Source organism: Lineus longissimus, chromosome 2 (assembly GCF_910592395.1).
Source record: "Lineus longissimus chromosome 2, tnLinLong1.2, whole genome shotgun sequence".
NCBI classification, from domain to species: domain Eukaryota; kingdom Metazoa; phylum Nemertea; class Pilidiophora; order Heteronemertea; family Lineidae; genus Lineus; species Lineus longissimus.
In genome coordinates, this window is record NC_088309.1 from 6,590,663 (window position 1) to 6,607,985 (window position 17,323).

Genomic DNA, 17,323 nt, shown 5'->3' on the forward strand with positions numbered 1-17,323 from the left:
TCTCGACGAACTAGTTGCTACGACTTTTGCCTTGGGATGTCGAATCAAAAACTAATTTGAGGCACACACTATTGAAATCAATAGACATTTTGCAAATGTACGTATATTAGTCCAGTATCAAAAATTTAAGCGTTGTTTTCAGTGGTAAGTCAACACATAGTACTCGTTTAGTTGTAAATGAAACTTGCCAACTAACTGAGCTAATCAACCTGTTACGATAGAATGGACGCGTGCGGAAAGTATATTATGCATTAATGTTTTCTCCAACTCATAATCATATAAAATGTAAATGTTGTTGCCTTCGATTATGAGCACTGTTTAGTGTAGAATAACGTTTGTAATTGGATATTGACTGGATACAGACCATAGCCCACATGAAACCTATCCATTTAAATTATTTCCGTCTTAATTTATTGTGTGTCTTTTGTCTTTGCAGACCACAGGTAAGCAATCTGACTGGATTGCAAGATCATTGGGCCGACCAAACGCTGTAATCTCAAAGAAAATGTCTGACCGATTGACAGAGGAAAATGTTGGTGCCCATCAGCAGCAACGGAAAGGTTCAACCTCCACGCACAGTCGGACGGACTTCCCCGTCCATCTGGGGCCAACAACTCTCAGGCGCACCTCGAGGGCGCCAGCAGGGCCCCAGTCGAGCCGACGCGGGCGGGCACAGAGCTACAGCACTATTTCAGGACAGCAAGAGCCCCAATTTCATCATTCCCCTGTGGTGAAAATGGAACCGAGCTACCAGATGGTACCCGATGATAAACATAAATTCAGTGCAGGAAAAGTTGAGAAGTTTATGCAGCCGCTTTTGGAGAGTTACTTGGATGGACGGACTTATGAATCTAAGGAATGCGCGCAGTTGTCTAAAGGAATAACGGAGGCTATGAAAACTCGTGTCAAAGATATGGACTTCCGCCGGTATAAGTTCATTGTGAATGTTACTATTGGCCAGAATAGACGCCAAGGCTTCCAGTTTGCCAGTCGAGAGGTCTGGAACCCCGAAACAGACAATTACGCAACGGTTTTCTACCAAAACAGTTCATTGTTTGCAGTTGCAACGATATTTGCTACGTATTACGAATGACATCTTATCTATGAACTCCAGATTCGTCAGAAAAGAATATTTGAATATTGGGAGTGGCCCGGGCGTACAGTGCAGAGCAGAAGGAAAAAGCACGTCCCTGGGCCTCGATCCCTCGCCTTCTCTTCATTGATAGACACTCGAAGTTATAGTCCGGTGTAACAGGAACCGGTGTCCTCTGGAAAAGGTGACTTCATACTATAAGATTCAAAGCACGACTGCAACGACCAAAGACCTTTTACTGCAAGTGTCCAAAATAATCTTTCGTTCCGCGGACATATTTTTTGGGACATAATATCTTCCGTCTCGGTTATCATTATCAAGTTTTGATATGTGAAAGTGATAAATAGAAATCTTGTGTCATCATAATAGCGCACATCCATATTATCATGCATAATAAATAAATATCATAATATAAAAAATTATCGTGTTTTTCAATGCAAAAAAAATGTCCTGACTTTATACTTCGGAACCCTTGAATTATACCTGCTTGTATCCTCATTATCTTCAAAGAGCGGTTTTGGCCATCCACGCAATCCTCATTTTATGTACTGCTAGACAACCTGTCCCCATGTCAACCGTGCATAAAGGTACATGCATGTGTAGTAGGAAATCCCATCTTAAATGATCTGACATACTGACAAAAAATGTTTGAAGATGTTTCTGTGTTACGCGGTTTCCAATATTGATCAAGCATGCAGAGGGGGACATGTGTGGAGAGGGCACTGTCCGGCCTGACGGATGCAATCATTGAGTTGTTTGAATAAATAAAGACTGGTCTTAACTGGAAGATGGTGCAGGGTTCAACACAAATTTCTGCATTATGGCAGCAATGTACACTTTTGTCGTACTTTCAAAGTTGCATATCATGTCGTTCTATGGGATGCAAAGTTATTACCTCCGTCGCACTGTCAATGCGCCAAGTGCGGATGTGGGTTATCTGTATACACAAATGGACCAAAACTATATATATATTGAAAGTAAATTATGATTTATTTTTCTTATAAATAATGTTTGATTAACTTGTACAACTTGGAACACAATACGGTATCTCAGAGGAAAATACATTGAACTACTACATCGTCGTTTAATTTATATATGTCGTATTACATTTTGAGGCAGACGATCGTGTGTCGTCAAGGGTGCATCACGAAACACAAACGTTAGTACAATCAGAATATTTTATATTGAAAGACCCTGGTTCAATGAAACACTTCAATCAACGAAGCAGCAGCGAGTCACGCCAATATCCAGAATTATAGGCCTATAGGCCTACTGGTATTTTGCGGGAAGATTGGGCGTGACAATGATAAAGGAGGTATAAATCACTCGACGAACTTGAGGGACATCACCATCACCAAAATTGCACACACTGTGTTTATTGCAACCGCGGGATTGCCAGCATCCCAAATCCTCATGGTCTACAAGGGTGATTTGTCCACTTTGTGCATCTGCTGGAAGTCTTTTAGCTCTGCCACGAGATCGCTCGTGATGGAATGCGACGCGAGAGTATCCATCGGGACTGCCAACCCATCCACAGGGCTTCCACCGTTGGCCGCAACAAGCAAGGCCTTGTCGTTGTGTTTGACTGGGGTTGGGTCGAGAACTGATGTCTGCAAGAAAAATACATTTCATTTATAATACGTTTAACTGGTGTGGATTTTACAGTTACCAAAGCGGTCCAAAAGAGCGATTTCTGTCACTGCGGTGAAACAACATAAATCGCTCGTTTGCGCATTGCAAATAGAATTGCCTTGTTTCAATAGAATGATTCTAGTGTACGACGTTATCAATCAGATCAAGGACAGAACCAACTTTATTGTAAAGTTTCCGTCGAACTGTGCGTCCACCAACATGCGCCACATCAAAATTCGTCAGACCGCCTCTGCAGCCCGCACAGGAAGGCATGCCAAGAACAACACAAGGCAAGAGTTGCGGGAGCACAAAACAATGCATCAACGCACCATGATGGGCACTGGTCGAAAATCTTTCCGATGTTTTCGGAAGTTTACAGCGGTTGTGACTTTGTTATTCGTCTGTGTTAAACAAACCACATTATTGTACCTATCTCTAACTTACATTGGAATTGCAATCGTAGATTGGATTAATATTTCTTGCTGGAACTGAAAATAACAAAGTGAATTACCATTTGATTGCATTGCCGCGTATAGGCTGCAAATAGGAATTAATCTGCAACAGATAAGCCGGCCTTAGTTCTTATGATATTAGTGCAGGCAAGAAATCAATCCCTGGTGCACGCCATAGCTCTTCTTAGCTTCTGACAACGCCGGCCATTCTTGGGACCACCGCATCTGGGTGTCGATTTTTGTCTGTGGCAACCCTGGGGGCCTCTATCCCCACCAGTTTAGTCTACATATGGACACCCAGATCTTCCTATCAGGTGAATTACCCAAATCAAACCGTACGAATGCAATATTCAAAGACGTGGCAAAACTCCAATGCTGTTGTAGAAAAGGCGTCGATTTCACCGAATTTCCTGAATTGTCCATAAAGTCAGGACCAGCGATTTCCTCAATTGTCCAGAGGACAAGGCTCATATTTACCTGTCTTTTCATCCAACCTGCGAATCGGTATGCACTTGTACTTCTTCAGAAGATATGTCTTATTTTCGGGTGAAGCGAGATAGTGTCGCTTGGCCGAGCCCGGCGCGTATTTCTTTGAGCGCTTTTCCTGAAGAAGAAAAATAGCTCTCATTCGGTGTACCGACCTACTACTTCACTCTGAACGGAGTGGATTGGTCTCGTCCATCCTGGATCGGAGGAATCATCATTATAGGGCGACATAATGGAGAGGGAAATTGTACTGCCTTGGGTGTCTACAGACACTGCAACTGACTGGGTTAGTTTGTGGCGTCGTCCTGATTTCTCTAGTGTATAAGTCAACCGACTCGATGCTATCCCACCATCTTTTGGAATGTACCAAAATTTTCAGTAGTGATTAACAACGAAGCTGCAGACTGTACTATGAAATAGGACTATACTTACTACAGTCGGGGCCTTCTTTCTAATACTTGAAATCATTCTGTAGAGAAACGGCGGTAATTACTATACATGTACATGTAGTATATAAGATTGATAACGTTCGCATTTTTCATAAATGTCTACAGTTTAAATTACACCTCTCATTCCCATATGGCCTGAGCGGCCTTGGGACTTGCAAGTTGTGTCCTAAATAGAGATGTGTCCTTATTAGAGAGGTGTCCGCTGAGGGAGGTTCCACTCTTGTTACCTGACTCAAAAGCATATAGCATTCATATACTTACACCGAAACGATGGCAACAATGACTAAGAAGAGGATGCTGGCGACAACAATTACACTGATGATGAAGGGGTCCGGTTTTCCCAGGAGACCAGTGTCTGAAAAGAGACAAGTGTCCCGATGAGAGGCCGAGTGTCCGCAAAATAAACTAGTGGTAAAATCCGCCAATGTCGCGACGGCTCCCATCTAATTTTACAGTAATGATATACGATGAGAGATCGAGTGTCCGCTACAGAAACTGGTTGAAATCGGCCAAAGTCGCGACAGCTCCCGTCTGATCGTACAGTAATGATAACATATATCTAAGAACATGTTAAATTATTGTGACATGATTCTAAAACGATTTATACAAAAACATAACACAAATCGCGGACAAAATGGGAAAATCAAATGTGTTCCGTGCACAAAGAAAAGACATGGAAACATATGGAAGAATGGGGAATAAAAAGTTGCCAATGAACTAACCTCCAACTTCAGAAACATCTGGCGAATCTTGCCCATCAAGGGACTGGTTGTTCACCATGGTGAAGCCAGCCTTACTGATAGAGGTAAGGCAAAGATCGAACCTTCACGCGACAACGCTCTTCTCGAAAGTGACAGCCGACGACAGATTTTTGCTTTTACACAAATTGTAGGCATAAATGAATGGACAGTCGTTCTACACCTTGGACAAAACTGTGTATGTTCAGTGTGGGTCTGGAACTGAAAACGACACTTTTATACTTCTTTATTTATTCATTACCTAACAAAGTTGATCCTTTCTATGGTTTTCTTGTTGAACCCCTGGGGAACAGCTAGAAAGACTTGATGGTTATTTACAAATACATAAAAAAGCCAATCAACGGATGTGACGGCCTGGAACTAATTTTCGTGTATTGGTTTAAGCGGTTATTGTCTTCTATAATCCCATTTTGAAATCCCCACTCAGCGAATTTATTTAAGGGGCGGGGCTCTTCACCTTCTAAAATGCCCCCCCCCCCCCCCCTCTACTAATATCTCCATCCTTCAAAGGTTAATGTTCGCTTGATTCCCTGAGGATGATCAATGTATGATGATCCCCCCCCCTCTATATAACTATTATCAGCTTATCGGTTTAACTCTTGGCAGCCTAGCTCAAGCATCTAGATAAAGTTCAACACAGAGATAAATAGATTTATTAAAACACAGACTAACATGTGCGGATGATAGAGCATCTATTAGATGGTTGGTGCAAAGAAATAAAGAAATTGTCAAGGTGAAGTCTTACGGATGCTCCAGCATCTATTAGATAGGGTTCAACACAAAGCTAAATAAGATTTATTAGAACAAAGTGGTTATTTTCACGATTGAGTCGGTGACGCAAGCCCGAAAATGACGTTCCGTTCACGACAATGTTCATCCAATCAATCGATTCAGTCCTCAGCGAATTTTTATTTCCATTAGGGTTCAAAGTTAGATAGGGCATATAATCTAATTATCTATTTTTTCGAAATGGACTTCGGCGACAATGAATCTTGATATAAGATGCGAAACCTTGGTGGTCAAGATGCTACAGGTCCTGAGAAGCAATAAACAATCAAAGATATTTGTGAAGGACTCTATGATTTGAGGGACTATCTTTCACTTTACACCACTCCATGGTCATCCTCATTTATTAATAGACTTCAGCCCCAGTGACGTATTTACGACAAATCCCAAAACGAGGCCGTACCACAGAATTGGGGGCTCGCATATGATTGGCCAACAAGCGATCAGCCAACAACAGCAATTTCAAATTTATCAACTTTCCGACGATGACAATACTTTTTCAACGGTACGTGGTAGGAATGAGTGTGTAAATGTTTTGCATAGATTCAACAGAGTCTGTAATTTAGAGAAAATGATGCGTAAAGTGGAAATAATCAGCTGATTGTTGTGGCTGTGTTGTTGGTCCGGAAATTTGAATCCGCAGCAGTGCCAGTGTATTTTCAGTGGTACTGTATTGTAGTGCATTTAAGCCTATAAATAATAATGGTGGATTCATACTGGTGATAAACCATTCATTTCAATGTGTCGTTTCGGGCTTGTGAGGCTACCACGTGGTAGAGAGGGACGGGAGAGATAAGAGTTGAACAGCTCGTTTCTTCAACAACTAAACTAGAACTAACTTTATTCATAAACATTCATAGTATCACGGTATAAAAAGATGGAACTGGCTATTCGAACCGCCACGGTGCATGGGGCCATTGTTTGTGGCCTTATTCGCACCGTCAGAAACACCATTAGGGTGAAAGGTACCGTACCGTGGTGGTGCGAATAATACGGAGTGAATTTAATAGATCGCACCGGTCCGTGGTGACATGGGTGATGGTGGGTAAGGAAAGTAGGCCTAATTCATGATTGAGGTGGTGTTTGTGACGAGTGTTGGAAGTGCCTTTACTCCTGGCTCCGGGTGTGGCTAGGGTCCTTCACTTCCAGCCAGGCCAGCCGGCCCTGTCACGGTATGAATAGCCACGGCCATAAAAGATATAAGAAGTGATTTGATTGGGTTAAAGTTAAGAAGAGTAGGCGGAGCATAAGAACACGTCATAAGATGTTGCAGTATCCGACTGACTCATCTCACAGCTACCTGGAAATCCCGGCTGGGAACCTTCTTGAGAATGATTGACGTTTACGACTCAATGAGAACTCAAGTTTAAAATGTCATCTGACGGTGGGATGGATTCAAACTGGAGATAAACCATTCAATGTGATCAAAAATTATTTCAGTCCTCAAATGAATGATGGATTCATGCAAGAGTTAAACTATTCAATGTGGACTTTGGTTTATCTCCAATATTAATTCATCCCTGAGATGACCACATTAACTTGAGTTTATCTCCAGTATGAATCTAATATCCATATATCCCTCAGATGATCAATCGTGTGTACGACACAGTTTTGGTTTTGCTCAAAAGGTTAATTTGTTGTTCTTTCTGTGTCTCTTGATTGAATTATTCTGGAGAGCAATGAATGAGGTCTGATTGAAATTTGATCCCTGAAATAAATAAATCACATATTGTCGTTCATTTCTGTCTCCTATTTGAGAGACCATTGATTTTATCCCTGACCGCGATATCATTTTGCCATGTTCCCCCCCCCCAAATTTTCATAAATTTTTCGTAGTCATGATTTTACCCCCAATCAAGTAAATCAAGTGAAAAGTCGGAAAGCATGTACAGTAGAACCTCTCTATCGAGGACACCATCGGGACTGACAAATGCTGTCCTTAATAGAGAGGTGTCCTGATTAGAGAGGTCAAATTGAATGGTAAGTACCAATTTGGGACCAAAACTAGTGTCCTTAATAGAGAGGTTGTCCTTTATAGAGAGGTGTCCGCTAAGGGACGTTCCACTGTATTCTCTTTTTGTTTGGATTTGCTATTCTAAATTGTTCATATGGTATTGAAAATTTGAAAGACCATTGTTTTCAACTGTATCTTGTTGAAAACAAACAAATAACACCAACTGAATCATGACGACAGGGTGTTAATCGAGTAGTACTGCTAGTTTTAAAGCTGAATAAATCTTTTTTGACTGTTTATTCTTTCAAAAAGAAGTTTAGCAATGATAATTGTGAATGAATTGCTAGTATCATTGAGGTTTTCTCCATTTTTTGTTAAGTTTTTATTGCAAGTAACTGTTTTAGGAAAATCACAATTATTATGAAAAAATACTCAACATTACAACTAGCAACACTATTGATTAACACTCTATACAACTTCCACAAATCATTCCCACCCACATCAAACTGATCACTTATTTATTCCTTGGCCAATCACATTAGTAATGTAATGATTACCAACTTGGCCATCTGACACCTTTGTTTGATTGTTTGGAACAACAAAAGACATTGCCAACCCTGAAAGAATGTGTGGGAGTGTTACATAAAAACGACTACCTGTCACATTTTATGCCTTCCAATGCTTGCTTTGGCTTCGACTGTGGAGTGCAGGCTGAACATTTATTGCAGCAAGGTGCACAGGGTATGCTCGAATTTTGACTTATTTCAACATCTGAAATAGCAAAATTACTTGTGTTTAGCAGAAATTTTCTACAAAGTGGGTGTCACCTACTGTCTAACTGAATCTTGACGGTATTCATGTTGTATTTTTGTAGGCCTAATTGATTTATGAAGAGGGCGAAAGTTAACTAAAAGTAGTTTTTCGTATAGTGACCCTTGCTGGAGCTGAGTCAAATTGTCCCCCTAGGTGAGATGGATCGAGGGACTAACACTAGTAACAGATAGACACCACTCAAACAGCTATTCTACTATAGATAACCTGAGCCATGGAGGTATAATATCTCCATGCCTGAGCTAAAAATGCTCTCAACTTAAGGAATTTGGAACTATGCATTTGTGTCAATTTATCATTACAGATGAAGCATGCCTTGTCCGCAATTGCAACGAAAGATTCTCGCTGGTATGGTTTGCAAGGTGAAGGGTTACATTTAGGTATGTATAATATAGAATGGCTAAACTTTAGAATCCCCGATCGGAAATGACGTAGTTTGATCGCATTCAACTATAAATCCATTTAACAGTGGTGCTTGGTTAGTCAACCGATGACCTTTTTTGGGGTGTGATCGGGGATTCTAAACTCGTTCCTTAGAATTAGATTCTGACTTTCCGATTGGTTGAGAGACGTGCCACTGTCAAAATAATGACAAAAGATATGAGAATTGCGTGCTTTTGCACAAAAGAACTGGAGAGTACAATCGGGTCACTAAATCAGGAGGCCATATTTGAAGCGGTGATGCTATCTGATTGGTTGTTAGTTTTGGGTTGATTACGAGTTTTGAGAAATGAACTAGCTGACATTGTTTACATAAGTTCAAGGCCGCAGCTGTTGTTCTGATGGTCCCATTGGATTTTACATACAAACTACTGCCTATTCTTACGACAGTCATATTCACTTTTGTGTCTTAATCCTAACCCAGACCCTTACCTTTCCTCCTAGCACTAAACCCAAACCCTAACCCTTCCCATACACCAATCTAAACTCCCTAATTCCCAAAATTGCATAAATCCTTGTTACAACTAGTCGTAAGAATAGCAACTTTGTATGAAATAAAAGGAATAAAGTCCATCAATTCCATGATGGAAACGTAATTCATGACTAAAAATGATGTATTTCAACCAGGCAGTAATTTCATGACTAAAACACTTGAATTGCTGTAATAGTGCATTATGCATTTGTTCCAATTTATCATTACAGATGCCACAAACCTTGTCCGCAATTGCAACCGAAGATCTTTGGATGAACCGCAAGATGATCGGATGAAGGGTATGCATCAAATGACAACTTGCCCAAATTGTTGATTGAGTCGCCACTGTCAAAATTTTTTTTAACGTTATTAAAATAAAATAGTAAAAAAACGCTATTTCACGAGTGAAAAGTGGGAGTCCCCAGATTTGTCACTCTTAGTTACAGCAATCTGCCAGCAAGCTAAAGAATTATTAACTGACAACACTATTGGCAGATTTGCCTGCATTCAGTGCTTCGGTTTCAAAGCAATATCATGTGATGAAAACTGATAGAAGCCATGCACTGAGAGTTAAATATTGTAAGTATGACTAGTGAAAGATATAACAAACCAATAAGCAAGTCAAACATGTGTCATAAACCAAGCCTTATCAATGAGGTATATGAATTGATACTGAAATTTTAGAAAAAATCCACAAATCACATACAACTTTTATCCCAATTGCAAGGACCTTTTCATGTGCACTTTCCTGAGAGATCAAGGATTCAAAAACCTCTTGTCTATATTTTGCCTTTTTTTATCCCAAATTTTTTTCTACAAAATGCACCAATAAAGCCACTGCTACAATGTACACCAAGTTTTGAACATGTTATATAGATTGACAGTGACGCCTCCATCAGCAATTCATGCGAGTGGATGTTCAAAAGTCGTAACCACATTATATGATGTGTGCGTGTGTGTGTTTGAGATGGGATAGGAGATGGGTGTGGGAGGTCATGTGGGGGGGAGAGACTATGGTGACCGTTGTGAGAGTTGGAAGTGTGTCTGATCACTGACTTGCTCATTTTGTAGCTATTGTTGTTATTCTAGTTGTTAGAGTAGTTATCGTAGTTATCTAGCTATCGTAGTTATCTAGCTATCATAGTTGTTATTCTTTTGGTTCCTGCTTATCATCTTTTCTAACCTATTCAGCTTTCAGTTGTCCAGGCCAGGCCAGGTGACCAATGACGATGATAGATCGGGTTCGATTCAAGCTATACGCTCGGTGTATTTGGTTATCGTGACTGGCGACTGAGTCTAACTCACGTCCAAAGCGCGGTGGCTGGGTCCCAGGCATGCTTGCCACTTTGTTCCACGGTCCTCATCTAAGTTTCGACGGTGATGACATGGACTTAGGTTCAAGGTACGTGTTCCCCTTGAGTCATTGACATTGTGGTTGATTGATGGGGGCAATAGACGGTTGCGTGTCGCTAGTCATTCAATTGGTCCCCTTGTTTTAGAGTGTTGGCGGGATAAGTCGTACGAATGTTAACAGTAGTATGCAATAGCTGGCCAGCGATCCCCTACCTGATCTCGAGGGGGATGGAATGACTGGGTGAAAGGCCTGTTGTTAACCTGCGGAATTTCGTCGGACGAAATGTCAGGCGTGTCCGTGTGGGACTTGTGCTAAACCAGTTTAGTACATATGACGAAGACATTGGGCTCTTTGAATAACAACAGTGTCCTTGACCTCCTTGTGCCTCACAAAGCTAATAATATACACCCCCTGAAATCGACAAGACGGCGATGAAGAAGGAGAGCCGGCCTCCAGCTTGTCAGCCGAGAAGACACTGGATGGACCCAAAGAAGATGTTGCTGCCAATGTTGGAGCCATACAGGGTAAGCATCACTTAGTCCTCAGTCACGTCTGGATTAAAAGAAACATTACAAATGTTAAAATAACTCCGAAAAATGTATCAATCTGACGTACAATTTCAACTTTTATACGTATTGGGGTGCCACACTCAATTCTGTTCATACGGTTTTGAAGCCGCTTAAACCAATTTGGTTCCAGATTACAATTGAATGTGCTTTATTGAATTCGCATTAACTAATTTACATTGAAACGTGTAGTGTGGGCGTAAATACGTATTAAAACAGTCTATTGGCAGAGGGCATGCACACTAGCTTGATCCTGTCGTGATTATCTTCTAATTACAACAAAGGGCAGGGACATTCATCCACAAAAGGCTCGTTACCACAGAAGTGCACTTTTCAGATTGCATTGCATGCGCATTAGGCCAAGTGTGGTGCAGCCGTTAAGAAACTGGTGTAGCCAATTCTAATTCCGGAGAGTGCTCTCTGGAAAACAATTTAAAATCGGATTCAGTGTGAACGCAGCATGCATTGGAAACACTCAGAAATTGGATAAACCCTCAACAAAAAATATGATTCTTTTTAGGCAGCCCGAGCCAACATTGTACAAGGGCAAGGTACACAAGGACAAGGGACACAAGGACAAGGGACACAAGGACTAAGGACAAGGGACACAAAAGACGATGTTGTAGTCTACAGGGTGAGCATCACCTAGTCCTGGTTGATATTATATCTACTCATGAAACAAAAATTAATAACTGTCCAACCAGCAGTTAAGGAGGGGAAAAAAATCATTTGTCGTGTCTCCGAACCCGCAACCTGGTGGCCAAGTCATGAACACCCTGAGTGAGACCACCTGACCGAGAGTGCTCAAGTAACAGCCAAATGGGCAACATGACCTTGATGATCTTGATTAGTTGGACAAATCATTAGTTGCTTTTATGTATGGTTATTAGTATTATCAGACATAAGCATGGATATAAAAATGTCTTGATTCCAGCTAGCAGCGTTCATAAGATATAGCCAAAATAGGTTTTCAAAGAGCGCCACCTATAAGGCAGACGAACAGTCAAATTGTGCTAATTTTCATTTTGGAAGGTCTTGCCTAGCGGTACCCACAAACCAAGTATGAACTTTCTAGGTCAAATGGTTAAGAAACATGCCACTCTTTTGTCAAAAGTTAACGACAACGACGGACGCCACAGTTTCGTATAAGCTCCCCTGGAAGGTGACTAAAAAGTGAAGCCAGAAAGTTTATGAAAACAAAAGCTGACACTTGAAGTGACAGCCATCTCACCCAAATGAAAAGAAAAAAATCTTTTGGTTTCAATCTATGCATTTTGAGATAGGTCCTTTAATGTATTTTTCCTGTTTATATTTAGCCCTCTGCAGACTGAGATGATGGCTGTCGAGAAGACCCAACCACTCAACCAAGATCTACAATTCGTGCTATGGTAGATGTGACTCTCAAAGATTTTGGATGACGAAGGAATCGCATATATGGTAAATATAAACAAATGACAACACAGTATATGGGTGAACACGCCATGGGCTCAGGGCTGAGTTCGTTTCATTACCGGAGTAAAGTAAGAGTCGCGAAACGGTGAATTTTATCTTCAAACTCCACAAGCAACCTCAGTTTGGAATTGAATTGCAAATCAAGTGTCAAGTAGTATAGCGTTGTGGTCGTCGGTTTTAAGGCATTTAGAAAATTAAGAAAAGAACACATTTCTTAAATAACATCCAAACCCTTCCAGAAACTAACAATGATTTTTGAAAAACCCACTTCAGCCGCCTTGTTTTGATTGACCCGATTATTCGGGCAGAGATGCACTATGTCTATGCTAACGATACCCCCATATTGCTTGAAGACTTCAGCAACTTCAGGGAGATTTTGCACGTCGACTGCAAAAAAAAAAGTAAAAGAGCCGCAGTGTGCAGTGCAAATTGAATTACAAACTTCTCGTTTTTAACGAACGGTGTAGGATTTAAGGGTTGTGATTCTATCATAAACTACTTTGCAGTGTTCTCCACAAGGCTATTTGTCAGGGTGGCCCACCCTACCTTGGCAGCTTACCACCCTACCTTGGAAGAGCCACCTTACCTTGCTCTAGAACTTTGTAGAGGGTTCCTATAGGGCCACCCTACCTCAAATTGCTGGCCACCCTACCTTGTGTTGCACACTGGTAAAACGTCATGAAAATCAAGGGTATCACCCTTCCTTGAGAAAACCCTGTGGAGAACACTGCTTTGGTGAATTTGATGAAACTGAATGAAAGGCCCATTGGCACAATTGCATTAATTTTGGTAGAACAATGGAGTAACCGTAAATTTTGTTTTCCAGTTGCTCACAGATATGGGCAGACGACTGAGAGTCGAGTGGATTCAGTGGATTGAATGGTTACGCGGAGGGATATCCATGTGCAGGAGTGACGAACCACATTTCAGCAAACGATGCCTTGACAGACCAATTCAAGGAGAACCTTCGCTAAGATCAGGAAGGGAACGTGTTTGCTGTGTGGATGGATTGGACACTTAAATGTCCATCATTCTAATAGACAATAATGACAATCATCTATTAGACTATATTGACAATCCAACTCCAAAGGGACTCTCTGGACTTAAAGAAAGCTACGGACATAGAGCCCTGACATGATATCCTGCAGCCACCATGAGGACAGCCTATCTCATACCTTCGGAAGGATGCCATCACACGGTAATATAAACAAATAAATTTCAGCTTTTAGCTCACCGTAGGGGGAGTCTACACAACACCGCAGTGTCCGTCGTCCGTCGCCGTTGTAGTCTGTAACCTGTTTCAAAAACAGTGGCTTGTTTCTTAACCACAAGGGCTATGAACTTGAAACTTTGTACATATAAACCCCCAGGTCAGGTGACCCCTGACTCTGACTGTCGGTCTGATCTGATTCTCGACTTGGCCACGAGGGGGCCAAAAGTTAAAACCTAAAAATGGCGACATCTCGCTTAAAGCGACTATTTTTGCTAAATTTTTTATGGCAAGTACTCCTACCAAGAATACATCACATATCATAAGGGTTTTTGATTAGACCTTATTTTCAAGGTCGCAGAGATCAAATGGCATAAATTGGGGGTTTGAGTGTAACTATGGCACATTTCTTAACCGCTAAAGTTATGAACTTGAAATGTGGTACACATGACTCCCTAAATCAGGTAACCTCGGACACCGAATTTCGGTCCGATCCCATTCTCGACTTGGCCACCAGGGGGCCAAAAGTTTAAACCTTAAAAGTGCAATATCTCACTTATAAAAGACTCATTTTTCCTGAAAGTTTATGGTAGGTACTCCTAGCAAGGATATATCACATATCATACAAGTTTTTGATTCGACTTAATTTTCAAGGTTGCAGAGGTCAAATGGTGTAAATTGGCCATTTGAGGGTAGCTATGGCACGTTTCTCAACCTGATATCTGAGGAGTTTCTGGACTGTTTTAAAATGCTCAAAGTGATTACAGTTCATAGTGAAGAGCAGAGCATCTCTGATCTTTAAGCAGATTAAACTTCTTGGTTGTAAACAGGATAAGTTAGTTATGTACTTACGAAGTCAAAGGAATGACACCGAGAGCTTGAATCACGTTAAAGGGGGGCTATAGGCAGGAGAAGGGGTTTAAATAGGCCATCTTCTGGTGACTAATATGCAAAGTAAGAGCACTGGGTCCAGTTTGATATCAATTCCGAAATCCCAAAAATGACTTGGAAAATGTTCCTAACCGAACAGCCCTTCTCAAATTCTAGAATCCTTTACCACCCTCTGTAACTGCTGATTTTCTAAGGATAGAATTAGTCATTGTAAAGACATCAGGCATGTCAAGGAGGAACACCTGTCTCTTGCCAATCCAAAGCAGCGCTCAGAGTGAGAGTCCTGAATGAAGGTTTAACAGAGAAGATGTTTTCGAAAAGTTCTTTGTCTGAAACCTATAGCACATTTCTTAACCAGCATGAATTGTCTACTACTACAAGATATCTATACGGTCAGCATAATGGCCCCTTGACGTTGAATTATCAACTTGAGCATGTGCACCTACATGAACAACCTTAATTTCATGTTGTCTTTTTCTTTTCAGCATGATGAGCCATCCCACAGAAGGGAGAAGGATGTTGTTGACCCAGCACATCCCAACCATGCTCCCATCGCCGTCAAGTAACAGTACGACGGTTAGATTGTATTTTGTCACCGTAGGCTTTATCGTTTTATCAAAATATCTGATTGAAAGGTGATTTAATGAAAATTCCGTTTTTCTGATGTTGAGAAGAAAATATTTACTTTGCTTATTACAAGCATGGATTATTTTAATCTATGTTTGGTTATGACCATGACTTCTGCCATGGTTCAAAATCTTACACTTTTCAAAGAAGGAATTGAAATTATGGGGGGTTGGGTTGTTTCTGGCTAACAAGGGTCTGGGAGCCAATGATAAGGCACTCCAGAACCCAAACAAAAGAATTTTCAAGCTAAATTTTGTCCTTGAAGTTGAGATAAGAGGGATCAACAATTTGAGGCAGGGGGATGGGTTGTTTGTGGCTTACCAGAGGAGCCAAGAGCCGCCTTTTCCGGCAAAAGTTATTTTTCTGCTTAAAAATCACCGAATTCATCAGATATTTATTTGATTACTGGTATATCCATCACTTTAGACATGGGGTCCATGTGTTGTTGTTTCGCTGACCCCACGAAACAAGAACACATGTGTCTGGTGGAACCGTAGGCCTTTCATACTGTTTCTCAATCTCATCAGTACCACAGAATCAACTTGAATGTCCTGGGCTCTGATGCCCTGGACCTTACATCACACTGGCTGGCTCAGTTGCTCAATACATGAACCTTCATGCTCGAGACATATGACCAACAGTGATACGTTGAATTTGAATTTCCTCCTTGAAATACTCAAACATCTTTCGAATTGAACTAAAACAGTAAGATAAACTCTCACTGTTTTATTGAAAATTTAAGACTGATCCTTCCCTTGTGGTCACACGGTGAGCCGTCGTCAAAGTGTGTCATTCGACAATGGTGGCATGCATGCATGTTTTGTTACGGCTTACCAGGGACACCAAATTGTTGATGATGATGATGTTGTCCATGGGTACATCTCCTTGGACAATAGGTGAGCACATGGTGCCTACCGACATGATAATTTTGGACTTGATACTGAATTGATTGAGAAAAGTGTAATTTAAAAACGTCAAATTTAGACGTTTTAATTTTTTGTCCTGTATGAATGTATTTGTAAATCCTGTATGTAAATATTTTGTAAAATGTCTGAATGAGATCTAGACTCCATGATTTGGCAAAAATATGGCAAAGCCAACTTATACTCTTTGCCCTGTCAATGTCACCTCTTTTGTCATGCTAATGACATGTCAGAACTGCTCCTTTTGTCATGCTAAGTGGCAGCCAGCTCTGTTCAGTGCCCATGACAAATACGGTTCCTTTGTTATTCAAATTGGGTCCTGCAAATCAACAGCAGTGACCAAACCTATTGTAAGCTCACATTGCTCACCTGAAGGCATGAACAATAGGTTTTAGTACAATAGCTATTGATGTAAAGTAGTTGAGTCTATTGTGTTTGATCTCAATTCAGCATTGTGTTGCAAGGACACTTATCAGTGTTTCTTTGTGACATCTTACAAAGAAGTTGACCATGTCTTAAAGGAATAGTGCTACTATCCTATCTCCTGGTCCTCTTCTTGTATTGGGCTTTCGGAGTGGTGCAGCAAAAAAATAATGTACTACGATCATTGTATAAACTATAATGTACAATGTATTAAGTCATTTCAGACATAAGCACCTGTCATATGTATGATGGAGATGGCGACTCCCTCCGATTGCGTAGGTTTTCTCCCGGTATGCGGGTTTCCTCCTACACTACATTCCAAGTCGTCATGTGTTTTCCTTGTAATGTGCAACAATAAAGTTTTTTTGAAAGAGAAACAGCAGTTTGTTTCTTATTGACGGGACACCATCACGAATCGAAACTTTTCACCGGAGCAGCCGTTTTGACCTTAAAAATAGGTCAAATAAAAATCTGCTTGTTCCTTTGTCTTGCATCCCAATGGAAGTTGGAAATGACACACTTT

At 40.9% G+C, this 17,323-nt stretch overlaps 2 protein-coding genes across 2 annotated transcripts; one reads left to right on the top strand and one right to left on the bottom strand.

The window, feature by feature from the left end:
* Nucleotides 1-505: 505 nt before the first annotated feature.
* LOC135483977 (dynein light chain Tctex-type protein 2B-like) lies at nt 506-1,093 on the top strand. The gene has a single exon (XM_064765048.1). The coding sequence runs from the start codon at nt 506-508 to the stop codon at nt 1,091-1,093; it is 588 nt and encodes a 195-aa protein (XP_064621118.1).
* Nucleotides 1,094-2,107: 1,014 nt separating this feature from the next.
* On the bottom strand, nt 2,108-4,968 carry LOC135483675 (uncharacterized). Its single transcript, XM_064764672.1, has 6 exons — nt 4,835-4,968; nt 4,374-4,467; nt 4,096-4,132; nt 3,655-3,781; nt 3,170-3,213; nt 2,108-2,703 (listed from the first exon to the last, which is right to left on the bottom strand). The coding sequence occupies exons 1-6, from the start codon at nt 4,890-4,892 to the stop codon at nt 2,512-2,514; spliced, it is 552 nt and encodes a 183-aa protein (XP_064620742.1). The 5' UTR covers nt 4,893-4,968; the 3' UTR covers nt 2,108-2,511.
* Between the last annotated feature and the right edge of the window lie 12,355 nt (nt 4,969-17,323).

Bases quoted from the DNA above. Each gene is read 5' to 3' on its own strand.
- LOC135483977 (XM_064765048.1), top strand. From the start codon at position 506: ATGTCTGACCGATTGACAGAGGAAAATGTTGGTGCCCATCAGCAGCAA.
- LOC135483675 (XM_064764672.1), bottom strand. From the start codon at position 4,892: ATGGTGAACAACCAGTCCCTTGATGGGCAAGATTCGCCAGATGTTTCT. The intron at 4,133-4,373 runs GTAAGTATATGA...GTTTCTCTACAG, and splicing joins ATTGTTGCCATCGTTTCGGT to AATGATTTCAAGTATTAGAA. The intron at 3,782-4,095 runs GTAAGTATAGTC...TTTCTTCTTCAG, and splicing joins GAAAGAAGGCCCCGACTGTA to GAAAAGCGCTCAAAGAAATA.